This window comes from Vipera ursinii (assembly GCF_947247035.1).
Source record: "Vipera ursinii genome assembly, chromosome: 6".
Taxonomy (NCBI): Eukaryota; Metazoa; Chordata; class Lepidosauria; order Squamata; family Viperidae; genus Vipera; species Vipera ursinii.
Genome location: NC_139515.1, coordinates 32,357,642 through 32,378,473, shown reverse-complemented (window position 1 = coordinate 32,378,473; position 20,832 = coordinate 32,357,642). Strand labels below are relative to the sequence as shown.

At 42.2% G+C, this 20,832-nt stretch overlaps 1 protein-coding gene across 1 annotated transcript in view; it reads right to left on the bottom strand.

The window, feature by feature from the left end:
* Nucleotides 1–20,832, bottom strand: part of LOC310642744 (dedicator of cytokinesis protein 4-like) — a gene marked incomplete at its 3' end in the record, with an annotated part of 85,124 nt that overhangs the window by 1,159 nt on the left and 63,133 nt on the right. Inside the window, exons 12-13 of the mRNA XM_083366633.1 lie at nucleotides 9,015–9,087; nucleotides 8,657–8,764 (exon numbers count right to left, since the gene is read on the bottom strand). Of these exons, the coding sequence (XP_083222759.1) occupies nucleotides 8,657–8,764; nucleotides 9,015–9,087 (181 nt within the window). The remainder of the gene's footprint in view (nucleotides 1–8,656; nucleotides 8,765–9,014; nucleotides 9,088–20,832) is intronic.

The following is a 20,832-nucleotide window of genomic DNA, read 5'->3' as shown; positions in this document are numbered from 1 at the left end:
AGAAATGAACAACCTAGCCAAAATGAAGAAAAATGTGTGTGAGAGAGAAGGGGGGGAAGGAAAAAATGCATATGCATTTTACACTCAGAGAGATTTATAAAATACATATCTTATAATATGTTGATAAAGATCTAGAGTGTAAAATTGCAACAGGATTAAAAACATATAGCTTCCCATTAAACCAGTATAGATAACCAGAAAAAGTGTCCTGGACAAAATAAACATGAAGCACTGAATCTGAAAATACTTTATAATAATAGAAATATAATCATAATCATAATGATGATGATGATGATATTGTTGTTGGAAGGGATCTTGGAGGTCATCTAGTCCAACCCCCTGCTCAGGCAGGAAACCCTATACGATTTCAGACAAATGGCTGTCCAATCTCTTCTTAAAAACTTCCAGTGTTGGAGCATTCACAGCTTCTAGAGGCAGGATGTTGCACTGGTTAATTGTTCTAACTGTCAGGAAGTTTCTCCTTAGTTCTAGGTTGCTTCTCTCCTTGATTGGTTTCCATCCGTTGCTTCTTGTCCTGCAGACACTTTGGAGAATAGCTTGACTCTCTCTTCTTTGTGGCAGCCCCTGAGATATTGGAACACTGCTATCATGTCCCCCCTCATCCTTCTCTTCATTAAACTAGACATACCTAATTCCAGCAACCGTTCCTTATATGTTTTAGCTTCCAGTCCTCTAATCATCTTTGTTGCTCTTCTCTGTATTCTTTCTAGAGTCTCAACATTTTTTTTAACATTGTGGTGACCAAAACTGGATGCAGTATTCCAAGTGTGGCCTTACCAAGGCTTTGTAAAGTGGTATTAATACTTCACATGATCTTGATTCTATCCCTCTGTTAATGCAGCCTAACACTGTGTTGGCTTTTTTGGCAGCTGCAGCACACTGCTGGCTTATATCTAAGTGATTGTCCCTCTCACAGTTGCTACTATTGAGCAAGGTACCACCTATACTATACCTGTACATTTGGTTTTTCTTGCCTAAATGTAGAACCTTACTAATTTCATCATTGAATGTCATTTTGTTAGATAGCGCCCAGTGTTCAAGTCTGTCCAGATCCTCCTGTATCTTAAACCTATCTTCCTGCCAGCTTGGTGTCATCTGCAAATTTGATGAGTTCCCCATCTCTCCCCTCATCCCCTCATCCGAATCATTAATGAAAAAGTTGAAGAGCCCAGAACAGAGCCCCGGGGCACCCCACTACAGACTTCCCTCCATGTAGATAAACATGAAAATAAACATGAACTGAGAGTATCCAGTAGAGTTAATATCTCTATTGGGGGATCTTAGTTAAGATAAGTTCATTCCATTTACTTCTCTCTCATATAAATCTCAAGTAAGAAATAGTATAAGGTAATAATATGAATTATCAAACTAGGGCCAGATTGGTTTGAATTAACCACATAGTTAAAAAAAGAAACCTGTGGAAACTACTTCAGTACTGTAATATTTTAGAAGGTTGAAAAATAGTAATTAGGGGCATATTTCCATCTTATCATAAAATGTAAAATACATTCTATTTCGTAACCACTAAAATGTCTTTGCTGAAAATCAGAAGCTAGTAACAGAACTAAATTTAAAAGTGTTATTGGAAAATTAATCATTATAAGGTCTTTTTTCTCATTTCTCTAAAGAAGCTTGGACCACCAGGCCTATTAATAATTAAATTGCACTGGCTTTGCCACCCAATTGCTGAGATTCACAGCAAAATAATAACATCCCAAAGCACTCCTCTCAATCTTTCCCTCAGTTTACTCTCCATGACAGGCAAAGCCAAAAGTCAAAAGTATAGCAAAAGCAATAACATACTTATAATGAATGCCAGATCAACTATTTTCCAAATAAAACTGCACAATCTAGGGATCCCAAATCCTTTCAAAGTTGCTTCCCAGAATTATCACAAAACTACAATTTTTAAATGTGGCAGAAAAGAAAGATACTAAAAATCTGAGAAATAATTAAATTCATTGTACTTAATCACTCCCCTTCATGGATTACTGCCTTGTCGTGGTGAAGGAGCTTGCATAATTCAATGAAGCTATGAGCTATGCCGTGCAGGGCCACCCAAGACGGAAAGGTCATAGCAGAGAGTTCTGACAAAACGTGATCCACTGGAGAAGGAAATGGCAACCCACTCCAGTATCTTTGCTATGAAAACCCTATGGACAGTACCAAAAGGCAAAACAATATGACGCTGGAAGATGAGCCCCTCAGGTCGGAAGGCGTCCAATATGCTACTGGGGAAGAGCAGAGGGCTAGTACTAGTAGCGCCAGAAAGAATGAAGTGACTGGGCCAAAGCTGAAAGGATGCTCAGCTGTGGATGTATCTGGTGGTGAAAGGAAAGTCCGATGCTGTAAAGATTTTTTTCTCCATAGGAACCTGGAATGTAAGATCCATGAATCAAGGAAAGCTGGACATGGTCAAACAAGAGATGACAAGACTGAACATTGACATCTTAGGTATCAGCGAACTAAAATGGACAGGAATGGGTGAATTTAATTCAGATGACCTTCAGGTATACTACTGCGGGCAAGAATCCCTCAGAAGAAATGGAGTAGTCTTCATAGTCAATAAAAGAGTAAGAAAAGCAATACTGGGATACAATCCCCAAAATGACAGACATTGCTTTATCCTAAAAGTGGTACTCCGAGACTGTTCCCCCTCAGCCGCTCACTCCGACCCGCTCACATTTAGATCACAGAGTGATAGATAAGGAACCGCCACCTCTCCTGCCGCCGAGTACTGTATTTTTCAGACCATAAGACGCACCTGACCATAAGACGCACCCAGTTTTTAGAGCAGGAAAACAAGAAAAAAATCATTCTGAACCAAATAGTACCGGTATACTAAAACAGGGCTTTTCAACCTTTTCATCCATTGTACCACTTTTAGGACAAGGCAATGTCTGAGTACCACCAGTCACCCAGCAAGGTGTCAAAAACTTGACACACAAACCCCAAAAAAGGAAAAAAAGTGATAAAGTACAGGTAGTCCTCAACTTACAACAATTCACTTAGTGACTGTTCAAAGTTACGACAGCACTGTAAAAAGTGACTTATGACCATTTTTCACACTTATGACCATTGCAGCATCCCCAGGGTTGTGTGATTTACATTCGGATGCTTGGAAATTGATTCATATTTATGATGGTCACATTGTTCCAGGGTCATGTGATCGCCTTTTGCAACCTTCTGACAAGCAAAGTTAGTGGGGAAACCAGATTCACTTAACAACCATGTTACCAATTTAATTTCTCTCTCTCTCTCCCTTTCTCTCCCTCTCCCTCTTTCTCTCCCTCTTTTTCTCTTTCCCTCTATTTCTCCCTCTTTCTCTCTCTTCCTCTATTTCCCTCCCTTTTTTCTCCTTCTCTCTCTCCCTCTCTCCCTCTCTATTTTTCTCTTTCCCTCTATTTCTCCCTCTTTCTCTCTCTCTATTTCCCTCCCTTTGTTTCTCCTTTTCTCTCTCCCTCTTCCTCTTTTTCTCTTTCCCTCTATTTTTCCCTCTTTCTCTCTCTATTTCCCTCCCTTCTTTCTTTTTCTCTCTCTCCCTCTTTCTATCCCCCTTTCTCTTTCCCTCTATTTCTCCCTCTTTCTCTCTCTCTATTTCCCTCCCTTTCTTTCTCCTCTCTCTCCCTTTCTCTCCCTCTCTATTTCTCTTTCCCTCTATTTCTCCCTCTTTCTCTCTCCCCCTCTATTTTCCTCCCTTTCTTTCTCCTTCTCTCTCTCCCCCTTTTTCTCTTTCCCTCAATTTCTCCCTCTTTCTCTCTCTCCCTCAATTTCTCTCCCTTTCTTTCTCCTTCTCTCTCTCTCCCTCTTTCTCTCCCTCCCTATTTCTTTCTCCTTCTCTCTCTCCCTCTCTTTCTCTCCCTCTCTCTCTCTCTCTCTCTCTCTCTCAGGGCTTGCGAAAAGCGGGGTGGGTGGCTGCTCCTGGCAAAGAGGGCAAGGCCGCTCCTGCTTGAAAACCAGGGTTTGGCAGCCAGCCTCCCCCTGGTGCCTCCAAACCTCCACATTTGATGAAGGCAGCAGGTCTCCAAACGGGGTGGTGGAGGTTTGGAGAGCTGCGCAGCTCTCCAAACTTCTGCCTCCCCATTTGGAGACCTGTTGCCTTCGTCTGCGTTTGAAAAAAACACAGACGAAGGCAGCAGATCTCCACCCCGTTTGGAGAGCTGCTGCCTTCATCCGTGCATTTGAAAGAAACGCTGCCTTTGTCCGTGTTTCTTTCAAACGCATGGACGAAGGCAGCAGCTCTCCAAATGGGGCGGAGAGCTGCTGCCTTCGTCCGTGTTTCTTTCAAATGCAGATGAAGGCAGCAGCTCTCCAAATGGGGCAGAGAGCTGCTGCCTTCATCCGTGTTTCTTTCAAATGCAGGGACGAAGGCCGCAGCTCTCCAAACGGGGTGGAGAGCTGCTGCCTTCATCCGTGTTTCTTTCAAATGCGTGGACGAAGGCAGCAGCTCTCCAAACGGACCGCTCCTGCTTGAAAGCCAGGGTTTGGCGGCCAGTGACACACTTGCGCAGGGAACTCCTGGGGCTGGTGGGCCGAATGGGTACTGGCCTCTCCCTCTCCGCGTTAGAGCAGTACCCGCAGAGGCGCCCTGCAGCCCGGCTTTCTCTTGCAGAAAGCAAGCTGAAACAGAGCGAGGGAGATTGCCAGGAACGCGAATCGGCCAGTCTTGCGCTCCTGCAATCTCCCTCGCTTGCTTTCAGCTTCCCTTGCTACAAGAGAAAGCAGGCTGAAATGGAGCGAGGGAGATTTCCAGGAACGCAAATCGGCTAATGTCGCGTTCCTGGCAATCTCCCTCGCTCTGTTTCAGCCTGCTTTCTCTTGTAGTAAGGGAAGATGAAACGGAGCAAGGGAGATTGCAGGAGCGCAAGATCGGCATTTCTCAGGACGTGCCGATTCGTGCTCTTAGTAATCTCCCTTGCTTTCCACTTGCGGAGGTTGGGGCTGGCCATACGGATCACCTTCGGACCATAAGACACACCCTCGTTTCCCTCCCACATTTTGGGGGGGAAAGTGCGTCATGGTCCGCAAAATACGGTAAATGCCCCTCCCTCTGACCCGCTCACATTTAGATCACATTCAGCATGCAGCAGGTAGAAAAAGGGCCTACTCACCTTTGCAGTCTTCCCATCTCTTCTTCCATTGCCGCCAAGTGCAGTCAGAAGAAACAGAGGTTTGTGTGCAGTCCCACAAATGGCTTGTGGGCGGTCTCACAGACCAAAGTTTAACCAATCAATTTAAACTTTGCAAAAAAAAATTTGGTGAGAAGTTTGAATTGATTGGTTGAACTTTTTTAGTCCCACTGGTTGTTGTTTTTTTGGACTGCACATGGTGGAGGACTGAAAGCAGCAGGAGACGGCTGAAAGAGCCACATGTGGCTCTGGAGCAATGGGTTGCCAACCCGTGGCTTAAACTGAAGAAAGTAGGGAAAAGCACTAGACCACCCAAGTATGAATTAAATCATATACCTGTTGAATATACAGTAGTGGTGACAAATAGATTTAAGGAATTAGATCTGACAGACAGAGTGCCTGAAGAACTATAGACAGAGGTTCGCAACACTGTACAACAGGTAGCAACCAAAACCATCCCAAAGGAAAAGAAATGCAAGAAAGCAAAATGGCTGTCTGAGGAAGCTTTGCAAATAGCTGACAAAAGGAGGGAAGTGAAAGGCAAGGGAGAAAAAGAAAGATACCGCCCAATTGAATGCAGAATTCCAGAAAATAGCTAGAAGAGATAAGAATGCCTTCTTAAATGAACAGTGCAAAGAAATAGAAGAAAACAATAGAATAGCGAGGACCAGAGATCTTTTCAAGAAAATTGGAGAGATGAAGGGAACGTTTAATGCAATCATGGGCATGATAAAAGACCAAAATACAAGAATGAGCTTAACGTCCCTGATAATCACAATGAGGTGGTCACTGACCTCAAGCCAGACATCCTAGAATGTGAAGTGAAGAGGGCCTTAGAAAAGCTGAGCAACAACAAAGCTAGTGGAGGTGACAGTATTCTAGCTGAGCTATTCAAAATCTTAAAAGACGATGCAGTAAAAGTGCTATGCTCAATTTGCCAGCAAATTTGGAAAATTCAACAGTGGCCACAGGATTGGAAAAGATCAGTTTACATTCCAATTCCAAAGAAAGGCAGTGCCAAAGAATGTTCAAACTATCGGACCATTGCACTCATTTCTCATGCTAGTAAAGTTATTCTTAAAATCCTACAAGCTAGACTCCAGCAGTATGTGGATCGAGAATACCAGAAGTACAGGCAGGATTTCGAAGAAGCAGAGGAACTAGAGATCAAATTGCCAACGTACTCTGGATCATGGAGAAAGCTAGGGAGTTCCAGAAAAACATCTACTTCTGCTTCATACAAACTGTGGCAAGTTCTTAAAGAGATGGGAGTACCAGACCATCTTATTTATCTCTTGAGAAACCTATATGTGGGCCAAGAAGCAACAGTGAGAACTGGACACAGAACCACTGATTGGTTCAAAATTGGGAAAGGAGTCCGGCAAGGCTGTGTACTTTCGCCCTGCCTATTTAACTTATATGCAGAGCACATCATGAGAAAGGGGACGACAGAGAATGAGGTGGCTGGATGGAGTCACTGAAGCAGTAGGCGTGAGCTTAAATGGACTCCAGAAGATGGTAGAGGACAGGAAGGCCTAGAGCAGGGGTCGGCAACCTAAAAAAGAAAAAGAGCCACTGGGAACCGGTTCCATCACAAATTAAAAAAAGAGGGAGCCGCGTGCGTGTGTCCATGCACGCGCATGCGCAAAAAGGTTTTTTGCGCATGCGCGGACGCACGCGGCTGCCATTTTTAAAAAAATGAGATGGAACCGGTTCCCGGTTGCCCGATGGCGACGGCCCGTCTGCAAAGCTGCCGCTTTCGGCAGCTTTGCAGACGGGTCGTGGCAGCTTCCGCAAAGAGCGGCGCCCCTGCCCATTCCGAGAGGTGCGCGCGCACCTCTCCGAACGAACGGAGGTGCGCGCGTACCTCCGCGCGAATGGGCAGCGGTGCCGCTCTTTCAGGAAGCCCGCCGCGGCCCGTCTGTGAAGCTGCCGAAAGCGGCAGCTTAGCAAACGGGCCGCGGCAGCTTCCGCAAAGAGCGGCGCCCCTGCCCATTCCGAGAGGTGCGCGCGCACCTCTCCGAACGACCGGAGTTGCGCGCGCACCTCCCCAAACCTTTGGGGAGGTGCGCGCGTACCTCCGTGCGAAGGGGCAGCAGCGCCGCTCTTTCAGGAAGCTGCCGAAAGCGAAGGGTCAGCGGCGCCGCTCTTTCAGGAAGCTGCCGAAAGCGGCAGCTTCCTGAAAGAGCGGCACCGCTGCCCGTTCTCCGAACGACCGGAGTTGCGCGCGCACCTCCCCAAACCTTTGGGGAGGTGCGCGCGTACCTCCGTGCGAAGGGGCAGCAGCGCCCTTTCAGGAAGCTGCGAAAGCGAAGGGGCAGCGGCGCCGCTCTTTCAGGAAGCTGCCGAAAGCGGCAGCTTCCTGAAAGAGCGGCACCGCTGCCCGTTCGCGCGGAGGTACGCGCGCACCTCCCCAAAGGTTTGGGGAGGTGCGCGCGCAACTCCGGTCGTTCGGAGAGGTGCGCGCGCACCTCTCGGAATGGGCAGGGGCGCCGCTCTTTGCGGAAGCTGCCGCGGCCCGTCTGCTAAGCTGCCGCTTTCGGCAGCTTCACAGACGGGCCGCGGCGGGCTTCCTGAAAGAGCGGCACCGCTGCCCATTCGCGCGGAGGTACGTGCGCACCTCTCCAAAGGTTTGGGGAGGTGCGCGCGCACCTCCGCCCATTCGGGGAGGTGCGCGTGCACCTCTCCAAACGGGCGGTGCCACTCTCCATTTGGAGAGGTGCGCGCGCACCACTGCCCGTTGGAAGAGGTGCGCGCGCACCGGGCGGCTGGGAGCCGCAAGAGACGGCTCAAAGAGCCGCATGCGGCTCCGGAGCCGCAGGTTGCCGACCTGTGGCCTAGAGGAACATTGTCCATAGGGTTGCGATGGGTCAGATATGACTTTGCAGCTAACAACAACAACTTAATCACTGCTGCGATTGTTTCTATCCCATATTCACTGTTTGATTGCAGATCTCAGCAAGTCCCTTCAGTTTTGTTGACAAGTTTTCCAGAAGTGGCTTGACATTGCTTGCTTCCTAGGGCTAAGAGAGAGTGACTGGACCAAAGTCTCCTAGCTAGCTTTGTGCTTAAGGGAAGACTAAACCTCAGTCTCCCAATTTCTAGCCTGGTTCCTTAACCATTACAACGAACTATCAGGTTGCTCATGGGCATGCAGAACTAAGGACCATTACAGACAAAGCTCCACACCGAAAGCTGTGCTATCTCTTTATTCCAGAATTCAGAAATATAATTTCCCTGGCTTTGTTGTTTCAACATGAAACATTAATTGTCCTCCTCAATATTTATTCCACTTGCAGCATTTTCTCCAAAATTAATTTTTCCTTTCTATGTTACCTCAATCCTCCTTGCTGGTTTCCTGTTCCTATTCTAAAATCATCTGGTATTCTTCTGGTATGTAATAGGAAGCCAAAATCACATCCAAGCAGGATCCAGGGTTAGTTACAATATGTGTAGAGCTACTGTAGTTGTATTAAAAAAAGAAGACTCATGAAATACAAACATACCAGTGGGACGGGGTGGCACAGAAGGAAATTTGAGCTTTCCACTCTCTGACATGTTTTTGGCTTCTTTTCCACTGTCCAGGCTCCAACTACTGGGAGTGCTATTTACAGCTGTTAAGCCATGACAACATAGATATTAATTGTTAAAACTTTTGAGAATTAACATAAATATCAGAAATATATGCAGCATATTTGAGATCACTTAATATATGTTTGGTATTTGAGATACAATATCAATTGTGGCATTAATGGGGAACATAGAAATTACTACATGAATAAATACTGCTTTACATTTGATTGTTAACAGTCTTTTGTACTTTACAAAAAGATAAGGTAGAATATTAAAATAAATGATGCTTACCTTTCTCAGAGGCAGACAAAATAGGGTCACTTCGAGGCAAAGCACCATCACCATTATGATTGAACACAGTTCTCTAAAAATCCAGAATAGTGTTTTTTATGATAGTTAACTTAATTTGAGTTACGGGTTTAGAAACAATAAAAAAGATTAGCTATTTCAGCAGAAAAGTCTCTTCAAAATAAAAAATACAAGAGAGAGAGTCCCATTAGACATAGGAAATGAAATGCTTTAAGAGGACTAATATTCATTCAACTTCAACTGCAAAAATACAGAGACTTTAAAGATGGGTGCTGATGAAAAAAAATCTCCTTTTTCCCTTCCTTCCAGAGGACTGAATCTGGATATATCCTGATTTACAAGTCATGCAGCCATACATGACTCAAAGTAAAATGATGTTTTTCTAAGTGCTCAACAAAACCTGATGCTTCCTTTGACAGCTTATAGAAAGAGTCACACAGCAGTTAATTAATTTTACTAACTTCTTTTAAAATTGTTTCATAGATATATCTGAAAAACAAATTACCAATTTACAGTGAGGGAAAGAAGTATTTGATCCCCTGCTGATTTTGTACGTTTGCCCACTGACAAAGAAATTTTCAGTCTATAATTTTAATAGTAGGTTTATTTTAACAGTGAGAGACAGAATAACAACAAAAAAAATCCAGAAAAATGCATTTCAAACAAGTTATAAATTGATTTGGATTTTAATGAGTGAAATAAGTATTTGACCCCTTCACAAAACATGACTTAGTACTTAGTGGCAAAACCCTTGATGGCAATCACAGAAGTCAGACGTTTCTTGTAGTTGGCCACCAGGTTTGCACACATCTCAGGAGGGATTTTGTCCAGCTCCTCTTTGCAGATCCTCTCCAAGTCATTAAGGTTTGTAGGCTGACATTTGGCAGCTCAAACCTTCAGCTCCCTCCACAGATTTTCTATGGGATTAAGTTCTGGAGACAGGCTAGGCCACTCCAGGGCCTTAATGTACTTCTTCTTGAGCCACTCCTTTGTTGCTTTGTCCATATGTTTTGGGTCATTGCCATGCTGGAATACCCACCCATGACCCACCATGTTTGCTGGTGGGGATGGGGGTCACAGGCAGCATTCCTGCTCCTCCTAACACGGTGATTTGAATTGATGCCAAAGAGCTCGATTTTGCTCTCATCAGACCACAGCACTTTCACTCAGTTCTCTTCTGAATCATTCAGATGTTCATTGGTAAACTTCAGATGGACCTGTACATGTGCTTTCTTGAGCAGGTGGACCTAGCGGGCACTGCAGGATTTCAGTCCTTCATGGCATAGTGTGTTACCAATTGTTTTCTTGGTGACTATGTGTCACTGTGATTTTAGTTTTTGTCAGTAAGCTCGTTGCAGTCTGTTTCTTTGCAAGTTGAATTGTTATCTTATCATTGTAACCATGGTGAGTGTCACATGTTCAGCCATGTATTTTGTTTGGTTTTATATTTATTACTGTGTGCGCATGTCCAAAACAAAAGTTACTTTCTTTTTCCTTTTCTTTGTGCTCTCTGGTGAGATAGACATGTAGTCATGAGTCTTTCTGTGTTTTTATAATTTTCTTTGTAATTAAAAGGTTAATAGTAGAATATATGCTTTGGGTTTTCTTTCTTTTACCTGTTGTTTATCATGCATCAAATGAACCACGGTTCATCGCCCTCTGATAGAGTTTTGTTTGATTTACTCTTCTGACATGGTAGCAGAGTTTGGTTGGTTGTTGTTTTTTATGCTGATAAGTCAGTTAGTAAGTTCGGTGACTGAGGAATGCTGTGCTCAATTTACTGAAAATACCAAGACCAAATAAAGACAGAACGGAGTCTGACGAAGAACAGACTTTACTTGCTTCTGCCACGCGTCTTGGAGAAGAAGATTTAAGGTCAGTTACACCATCTTCTGATTTTACAGAAAGATTTCACACATGCTGAATATGAGTGGTTTGGTGCCAGACCAGTGTAGGATGTAATTTATTATTCTCCTTGTACCCCTGAACAAACTGCCTGAGAAGGCTGTTCAAAGGTATTTTGATCAAATTGAGGTTTTTGAACAGAGGCTGCAACAGGCAAAAGCATATGCCTCAATGATTAAGCAGCATGAGAGGGACTCTGCTGTTATTCAAAGCCCAGATTTGGCCATATTGCCTTCTTCTTCCAAGACAAAGCAACTCCCACCAGTGGGTGTTATGTTAGACAAAGGGGAACAGAAAGATCAAATGGCACACAAGGCTACAGTGATGCCTGAATCTAATGTTATAACACCATCTGCTGATGAATCCGTTTTACAAGATAGAAATGAATTACTATATGGAATACAGGAGCAAATACAAAGAATGCAATCTGCATTTACACAGATGTCTATTCATCAATCATTGCTCCAAGCTGATGGTGCTAGAATTCCTATTAATACTGCTACTGTTCAGGTTCCTGTCCCAGATAGAGCACAGCAACAGTCAGCCCAAGTGCAGTTACCACTGAGTTCTCAAATACAAAGGCCAGTGCCAACTGCAGGCCGACTTAATGTTGTAGCTCAAGCACCAGTGCCTCCTGCTGGCCAGGGCAGAATTGTGGCTCAAGTTCAGCCACAGCCAGCACCGGTACCAGCGGCAGTCCCAATGCATCTGCCCCAATTTTTGGCACAGGAGCCACCGGTGCCTCCTGCAGGTGAAGTCCGGATTGCACAACCTGCACAGCCAGTACCTCAAATGCATGTTCCTCAACAGGCATCTCCTATTGTACCAATGGCTGGTGATTCAAAATTGAAGAGATCAGGACAAAATTACAGGGCATGGGTCAGTGAAGTTGGACTTTTGCTTCGCAGAGAAGGTACCCATTGCATGGTATTTAATCCTCCTAACCAGCCATGGACTCCTGATATATGGGACTTGAATAATAAAGCATGCACAACATTATTGATGTCAGTGGACACTGAATTGCAGCTTACGTTTTCACAAGATGCAACTGCTCAACAAATTTGGACTCAATTAGAAGCATGTTATCGGCCTATGTCAATTGAGTCTACATGTTTGCTTTTGTCTGAGTTCCATGGCTCTATATTAAAACCTGGTGAACATATTGGAGAACACTTAACTAAAATGAAAGGAATAAGAAAACTGGATGAAAAAGGCTATCATATTGATGACTTTCAAATGATCAGCATTATTATTAACTTATTGAACTATGAATGGAAAGATGCTATTACCAAGATTAATCAAGTGCTCGTTGCTCAACACACAGTGGATCATGTATGCAGAATTTTAACCGAAGAAGAGGCACTTATGCAAGCCGCGCCACATTTGAGAGGACCACCTGCATCAAGAGCTCCAGAGAGGCATCCCTTCCATGAAAGTGCCTACGTTCCAAGGATGCCAAGATGTTACATCTGCAATCATGTGGGACATGCCACCCGGGATTGTCCCCAACAATTTCCAGCGCCCGCCATGTACCAGCCCAGAGGAACAGATTCCAGAGAAGGCAGAGGTAGAGGCAGATGACAAGGTCATGGTCGTAGTCTCAGGCGTGATCCGCAAGCTCCACTTGCCACATTAGCTTTAACCAGTGATCCACAACTTCAACCAGAGTATGACAGGCGACTTCTTTGGACTTTGTACAGTGGAGCAGCATTACATGTTACCTATAGAAAAGAGCTTTATACAGAGATGCACGAGCCTGAACCTGAACTTTGTGAGCTTTACTCTTTTTCAAATCATTCTGTTCAGGTCATGGGAAAAGGAACTGTTTATATTGAAGAGCTTGATGCATTTATTCCTGATGTTTATTATGTACCATCAGCAAAGAGTAATTTGCTTAGTCAGAGTCACTTGTCTAGGGTATCAAAATTCCAGGTTCATCATCTTGAAAAAGCAAGTTATGTAGTTAAAGACGGAGATATTGTTGCTGAAACCATGTTGATTGGTGGTGTTTATTACTTAAAGCCAAAGTCTAAGCTGCAAGAGCAGGCAAGTATACAAGATCCAAAAAGGGAAACCGCAGGCCCAGTGAGAGACGTCCCAGAGAGAGATCCTGTTACTATTTCCAAGGCTCCTAAAACTAACAGGAAGACAAATAAAACACAGGTTGCTCACAGCAAGCCTGAGGTTCCTAATAAACATGCTAATGTTGAGAATTCACTAACAGGTAAACCTTTGCATTACAGGTGTATTCATAAGTGGCATAGAAGATTGGGTCATGCCAGTTTCCGTGTTCTGAAGAAGATGCCAGAGTTCGCAAGAGGTTTGGATCTAAAGGTGTGTAAGGTGTTCTTGGATTGTGCTGTCTGCAAAAAATCGAAATCCAAAGCAGCAGCAATTCCAAAGTGCGCTACACGCCTGTCAACACACATTTTTGATTTCGTACACACTGATATAGTGGGTCCTTTTACACCAACAATTGGTGGTAAAAGATATTTCTTGACAATTGTTGATAATTACTCTAGATATGAATATGTATTTCCTATGAAAGAAAAATATGAGACCTTTCAGATCTTTAAAGACTTTGCCGCTTTTTTTATTGAAAAGTTTTACAATACAGTTTTGAATACAAAAACCCCCTCCTCCCCTCCCCCCTCCCCTCCCCCCCTCCCCCTCCCCTCCCCCCTCCCCAACCCCCCCTCCTCCCTCCCCAACTTCCCAGAGCTGAATACAGGGTATAATAATACAAACAAGCATAATCTAAAATATGCTAACAACAATAATAAAACATTAAATTCTATCACACTAACTCTCCATAGTCAAAATATTAATAAAATAACTACTAACTAATTATACGTCATAAAAATCCGCTACTTATTCAAATGCTAAATGATACTTTTTAGTCCCATATTTATTCTGAATATATTCAATCCATCTTCTCCATTCCACAATGTATCTCTGTTGCGACTGATCTTTCAAATATGCTGAAATCTTTGCCATTTCCGCCAAGTTAGAAACTTTCAAAGTCCACTCTTCTATAGTCGGCAGTTCTTACTTCTTTCAATATTGTGCTACTAAAAGTCTCGCTGCCATAATTAAATGCAACATCAACTTTGTATCTATAACAGTAGTATCTGTAATAATACCCAATAAAAACAATTGCGGAGAAAACTTTATCCTTTTCTTAAATATCTTTTACATATTCCACTAAATTTTAATCCAAAAAGCTTTAACCTTTTTACAAGTCCACCATATATGAAAATACGTTGCATCCTCACAACCACACCTCCAACATTTGGGCTGGCAGTTCGGATACATACTTGCTAATTTTTTAGGATCTAAGTGCCACCTATAAAACATTTTATAAAAATTATCTCTTAAATTTTGGGCCTGTGTAAATTTTACATTTCTAACCCAAATCTTTTCCCAAGTGTCCATTGTTATAACTTCTTGAAAATTCTGGGCCCACTTTATCATACAATCTTTAACAAGTTCCATTTCTGAATCAATTTCTATCAATGCATTATATCAAGTTCCCTTCATCCAGTGCGCTCCCACAGGGAGGGTCTTCTCAGGGTGCCATCGGAAAGAGATTGCCGGCGGGTAACACCCAGGGATAGGGCCTTCTCAGTGGGGGCGCCTGCCCTTTGGAACCAGCTGCCAGTGGAGCTGAGGACTGCCCCTGACCTCCATTCATTCCGCCGGGGCCTGAAGACCTGGCTCTTCGAGCTCTCTGGCCCAGGCTGAGGATTAATCTTATTTTAACTGGGGTTTTATTTAGACAGGGACACATATAATTTCTTTTAAAATTTGTTTTTAACTTTTGTATTTTGGTTTTTTAATCACCCTGTAAACCGCCCTGAGTCCTTCGGGAAAGGGCAGTATATAAATGTAATAAAATAAATAAATAAATAAATAAATAAATAAATAAATAAATAAATATCCTTTTTATATGTGCTTGACCTTGATCTCTAATTTGTTTTACCAAATTTTCATCAATCATCGAGAAACCAACTTTCTGGTCCTCTTTCCATCTTGCCTGTAATTGCCCATACTGGAACCAAGTTTGTACAATCTTTTCTTCTTTTAAAATATTATACGGCTTTAATTGCCATACATTCCTTTCTAAACTTAAGATTTCCTTATATGTAGTCTCATCATGTTTAAATCCCACATTTATATTTTCTATTGCATGTTTAGGTATTGCCCAAATTGGTATCTTGTAATTTAACTTATGTCTATACTTTTTCCAAACTCGCAACAGAGCATACCTTAAAATATGTATCTTAAACACATTATCCACCTTCTTATCATACAATAAATATGCATGCCAACCAAATAACAAATCATGACCCTCAAGATTTAATAATCTCCGAGACTTCCGGTGGCGGTGCGGCGCCGGAGACAGCCCTTGTGGGCTGCCCGCGGCTCAGCTGTGTTATTTCCACCCGAAACAGCGCCGATCAGCTGTTCGGGTGGATTTGAATCCCCCTCCTCGGGAGAAGAGGAGGGGGTGAGCCCCCAGGTAGGGGTTGAGTTCTCCGGGGCCGCCTGAGCTTAAAGCTTGGGCGGCTGAAGGATCGAACTCCCCCGTAGCCTGGGTTGCTCCCAGCTGGTCAGCGTCTCTGCTCCGTGATTTCTGGAGCGGAGCCAGGCGTTTGCGACCACCCCTGCCAGAAGGAAAGACCATGGAATAAAAGGAGCAGGCAGAGCGGTACAGGAGGAAAAGGTGAAGAGGACTTTTATGGCTGCTTTCTAGCTTAATGGATTTTATAAATTTAAAAGTGAAAGTGCGTAGTAAGTGAAAGTAAAGATGGCGGCTAAATCTTCCCCAAAAGCTCTCAGGAGTGCTGGAACTTCTCCGATGCAACAGTCATCATTACAAGCGTTGCTTCTTCCTGATGTATTGACACCGAAGGATCTACAAGATGCTCTTGAAAAATATGCCCAGGTAATTCTGGAAACAATGGGTGATAAATTTGCAAAGATGGAGGAGAAATTGGAGAAATTGGAGGAGAGAATAGAAGAGAGGATGGAAGAGAAGTTCAGAGTGATGAAGGTAGACATTTTGTCTTCAGTGTATAGAGTGGCTGAATGTGTGGAAGATTTGGAGGAAAAAGTGGAAGATTTGACTCAAAAGAATGCCATATTAGAAGCAAAAGTACTGGAGAATGAAGATTTAAGAGAAAAAATGGACACAGAACTGAGTCTTGCTCAATATTTCCAGATGCAATATGCTGTTAGAATCAGAGGTTTAAAAGAGAATATTAAGGAAGACCTAAAGCAGTTGATTTCTGAGGCTCTGGAAGTAGTATTGAATCAGCCAGCATCTGAAATAAAGGGAGGCATGGATAAAGTGTTTCGTGTGAATTCATGGATTGCTAGACAGAGAAAGTTATCTAGAGATGTGGTGGTTTATTTTGTAAAGAGGGAAATTAGAGATGAAGTTATTCAAGCTGCCTATGGTACTAAAGTTGTGATTGCTGATCAAGAAGTTTTGGTTCTAAAAGAAATTCCTCCAAAGATTTTAAGGAGAAGGAAGGATTTTACATTTTTAGTGCAAGAGCTCAAGCAACGAGATATAAGGTTCAGATGGGAGATTCCAGTTGGGTTGATGGTGATGTATGAAGGTAAAAGGCACCGTTTGGCCACTGTGATGCAGGCGCGTGATTTTTACAATAATGTTTTAAAAGCAACCCCTCTATCACTTCTGGAAGCTGCAAAGGGATCTGGAGAAGGAGAACACCAAGAGGCTGAAGATGGACAGACAGAGGAGAATGGTGCTGGAGGAGATCAAGCTATAACCTCTTTGGATGATTCTGGAGAGCAGAGGGAGACGCGTGCTGCTTTAAAACGATCAAAGAAAAATAAAAGAAAAATGTACTTACAACCAAGCAGTGGGAGGAGTACGGCTTAAAAAAGATAGTCCTGTTTAAGCAGTGCTACAAGAGCTCTGGGATGATATGCATGGCAATTAAATTTTTAACTTGGAACGTTAATGGACTAAATTCATCACAGAAGAGGAAGAAAGTTTTTCAATATTAATGATCAATAACAAGCTGACTTTTTTAGTTTACTTTATATGAAGTCTGCCCAGTTGGATTATAAAATTTTTTATTTTTATGAGGGATTGGAATGGTGTTTTGGATGTACAGATGGACAAGGCTGGAGCTTTTAAGCGTGTCCCAAGTCATGTTAGACTGTCTAAATCCTTTTTTGAAATGAAGGATGACTTGGAACTGTGAGATATTTGGCGTGAAAGATATTTGCAAGAAAAGGATTATACTTTCTTTTTTCTGACAGATATCAATTTTTTTTCAGGATCGATTTTATTTTGTTGATTAATGACTTTTTTTTAAGGATGAATGTAAACAGCGGATAAAGGGTTTTTTTTTTGAAATTATTATGAATAAGGGCACCTCTATGGACATGGTTTGGGATGCTAGCAAGGCCTATTTGAGAGGGGTGTTGATATATATGAATAATAAATTTAGATGTGCTGTGGAAGCTAGGAGGAAAGAATTGGAGAATGAAATAAAGGAAAAAGAAAAGGCTTTGATTTTGAATCCAGAGGATGTGAAGTTTAAGGAGGCTATTAAACTGTTAAGAGGAATGGTTTGAGTATATCCAGAATAAATATGGGACAAATGGATTGAGTATATCCAGAACAAATATGGGACTAAAAAGTTTTATGTAGTATTTGAATAAGTCTTCCCTTCTTTTCTCTTTTTCTTTTTTCTTATTTTATATATTTTATATTAATAGTGTTTGTAGTTATCCTATATGAGCTAGAGAGTGATAGATTTTAGAATTTACGGTTGTTAGCATATGGTTGTTTATGATTCTTTTTTTTTTGTTTTTTATACCTTGTACTTAGTTCCTTCCATGAGTTCTTCTCAACCTACTGTTTTGTCTTTGCAAGCTGCTGATGCTGCCGCTGGCGACAATGATGAAGACGAGGACGAAACGGAAGAAGAATGGACGGTTGTTCCGAGATGTTCCAAGAGGATCACAAAGGGAATCCATCCAAAACAGTATTCATGGCAAGTAACGAAAGCACCTTTACCTTTGATTTGTAATGTTACACTTCCTCCTGAGAAGTTCACACAAATCAAACATCTTCCTGAATCAGAGCAAGATAAATGGTTTGAGGCAATGCAGGCTGAAATGGACAGTCTAAAGAAACTTCAAATGTTTACGCCTGCAAGCCCTCCAGCAAACAAGAAAGTTATAGGCACTCAATGGGTCTACAGAATTAAAAAGAAGCCAAATGGTGAGTTGTTGTATAAGGCCAGACTTGTAGCTCAGAGTTTTTCTCAACGTTATCCTGAGGACTATACAAATACTTATTCACCCACAGTGCGGACTGAGAGTGTGAAAATTGCCTTAGCCACTGCAACTATCCTTGGTTTAGAGGTTTGCCAGTTTGATGTTGAAACGGCTTATCTACACAATGATCTTGATGAAGAAATTTATGTGAAAGGTCCTCCAGGTTTCCGACAACAAGAAGGGGATACCTGGATTCTACACAAAAGTCTTTATGGTCTGAAACAGTCTGGTTTAATGTGGTACTTACGGTATGTCTTTCTGACAAACTAAATTCAATGGGCTTTATTAAGTACGAAACAAACGACTGTGTGTTTACTAAAAGATCTGATAATGGGTATGAGATAGTACTTGTTTATTTTATTTTTATTTATTTTATTTTAATCCCATTTATCTCCCGCCCTTCTCCGAAGACTCAGGGCGGCTTACAATTTAAGCACAAACCAATGTGCTTAGCAATAGCCTTCATTCTATGTATATGCCTGCTTATTAGGGCTTTCGGCCCCCGCCAAGCGGCATTATTACAAAGTCAGCTTATTGCCCCCAACAATCTGGGTCCTCATTTTACCTACCTCGGAAAGATGGAAGGCTGAGTCAACCTTGAGCCTGGTGGGATGCGAACCTGCACTAATTGCAGGCAGCTGGTGTTACTTAAGGAGGCATTAGCCCACTGCTCCACCAAGGCTCTTTATGTTGATGATATTGCTTATATTGGGCCAAATAAGCAGATGAGTGAGATTTTTGCTAAAGCTTTACAAAAGTTTTTCACATTGAAGTCTTTAGACTATATTAACACTTATTTGGGTGTTCAAGTTGTCAAAACTCAGAAGGGGTTCAGTCTCACACAAGAAGATAAAATTGAACAACTATTACATCACTGCAACATGAAGGATGCTAAAACAGTGAGTATACCCATGCAAACTGATTTTCACAACTTGGCACATGAACCAAGTCCTGAGTTCGAAGATCAAACACTTTATCACTCAGTCATTGGGTCGCTGCTGTATATTAGTAGTTGGACTAGACCCGACATTGCACTTAGTGTTAATCTCCTATCACGACACGTAGGCAAGGCAAAACAGTTTCATTGGACATGTGTTAAGAAATTATTGAGATACCTAAAGCACACTAAAAACATGAAGTTATTATTAGAACCTACACATTATTAGAACCTACACATTATTAGAACCTACACTATGCAGAGTTATGTTGTTATGCAGATTCTGATTGGGCGAGCAATAAGAAATCACGTAAAAGTACTTCAGGTTATATGATGTTTTTAAATGGATGTCCTGTGTACTGGCATGTGCGCAAACAGAATTTTGTTTCTTGTTCATCTACTGAAGCTGAATATGCTTGTGTGTCAGATGCATATAATTCTCTAATGTGGTTTGATGCTTTAGTCACAGATATCTGGACACAGCCGATTCGACCGATCACTGTGATGGAAGACAATGAATCTGTGGTTTGCATATCTGAAACACGATTTACAGGTTCTAGGTCTAGACAGATTGACATCCGTTATCAAAATAGAAGACAAGTAGTTAAACAAAGTTTTGTAAAATTGCAGTATGTGCCTACACATGATCAGATTGTTGATATGCTGAACAAGCCACTTCCTGCAGCCCAGCACGTGTATCTGCGTAAGAAAATGTGTCTCATCTGAGTTCTGCCTTACTGACAAAACAAGGGGATGTCACTGCGATTTTAGTTTTTGTCAGTAAGCTCATTGCAGTCTGTTTCTTTGAAAGTTGAATTGTTATCTTATCATTGTAACCATGGTGAGTGTCACATGTTCAGCCATGTATTTTGTTTGGTTTTATATTTATTACTCTGTGCGCATGTCCAAAACAAAAGTTACTTTCTTTTTCCTTTCCTTTGTGCTCTCTGGTGAGATAGACATGTAGTCATGAGTCTTTCTGTGTTTTTATAAGTTTCTTTGTAATTAAAAGGTTAATAGTAGAATATATGCTTCAGGTTTTCTTTCTTTTACCTGTTGTTTATCATGCATCAAATGAACCACGGTTAATCGCCCTCTGATAGAGTTTTGTTTGATTTACTCTTCTGACACTATGGTCCCAGCTGCCTTGGGTTCATTGACAAGATCCTCCCATGTAGTTCTAGGCTGATTCCTTACTGTTCTCATGATTATTGGAACTGCAGACCAAGGGAGATTGACAGTTATTTTGTGTTTCTTCCATTTGCGAAAAGCTGCACCAACTGTTTTCACCTTCTCACCAAGCTGCTTGGTGATAGTCTTGTAGCCCATTCCAGCCTTGTCCTTGGACAGCTCTTCGGTCTTGGCCATAATGGAGAATGTGGAATCTGATTGATTGCTTTTGTGTACAGATGTCTTTTATACAGGTAACAAGCTGAGATTAGGAGTATTCCCTTTAAGAGAGTGCTCCTAATCTCCTCTTGTTACCTGTATAAACCTGGGAGCCAGAAATCTTGCTGATTGATAGGGGATCAAATACTTATTTCACTCATTAAAATGCAAATCAGTTTATAACTTTTTTTGAAATGCGTTAATTCTGTCTCTCACTGTTAAAATAAACCTACCATTAAAAAT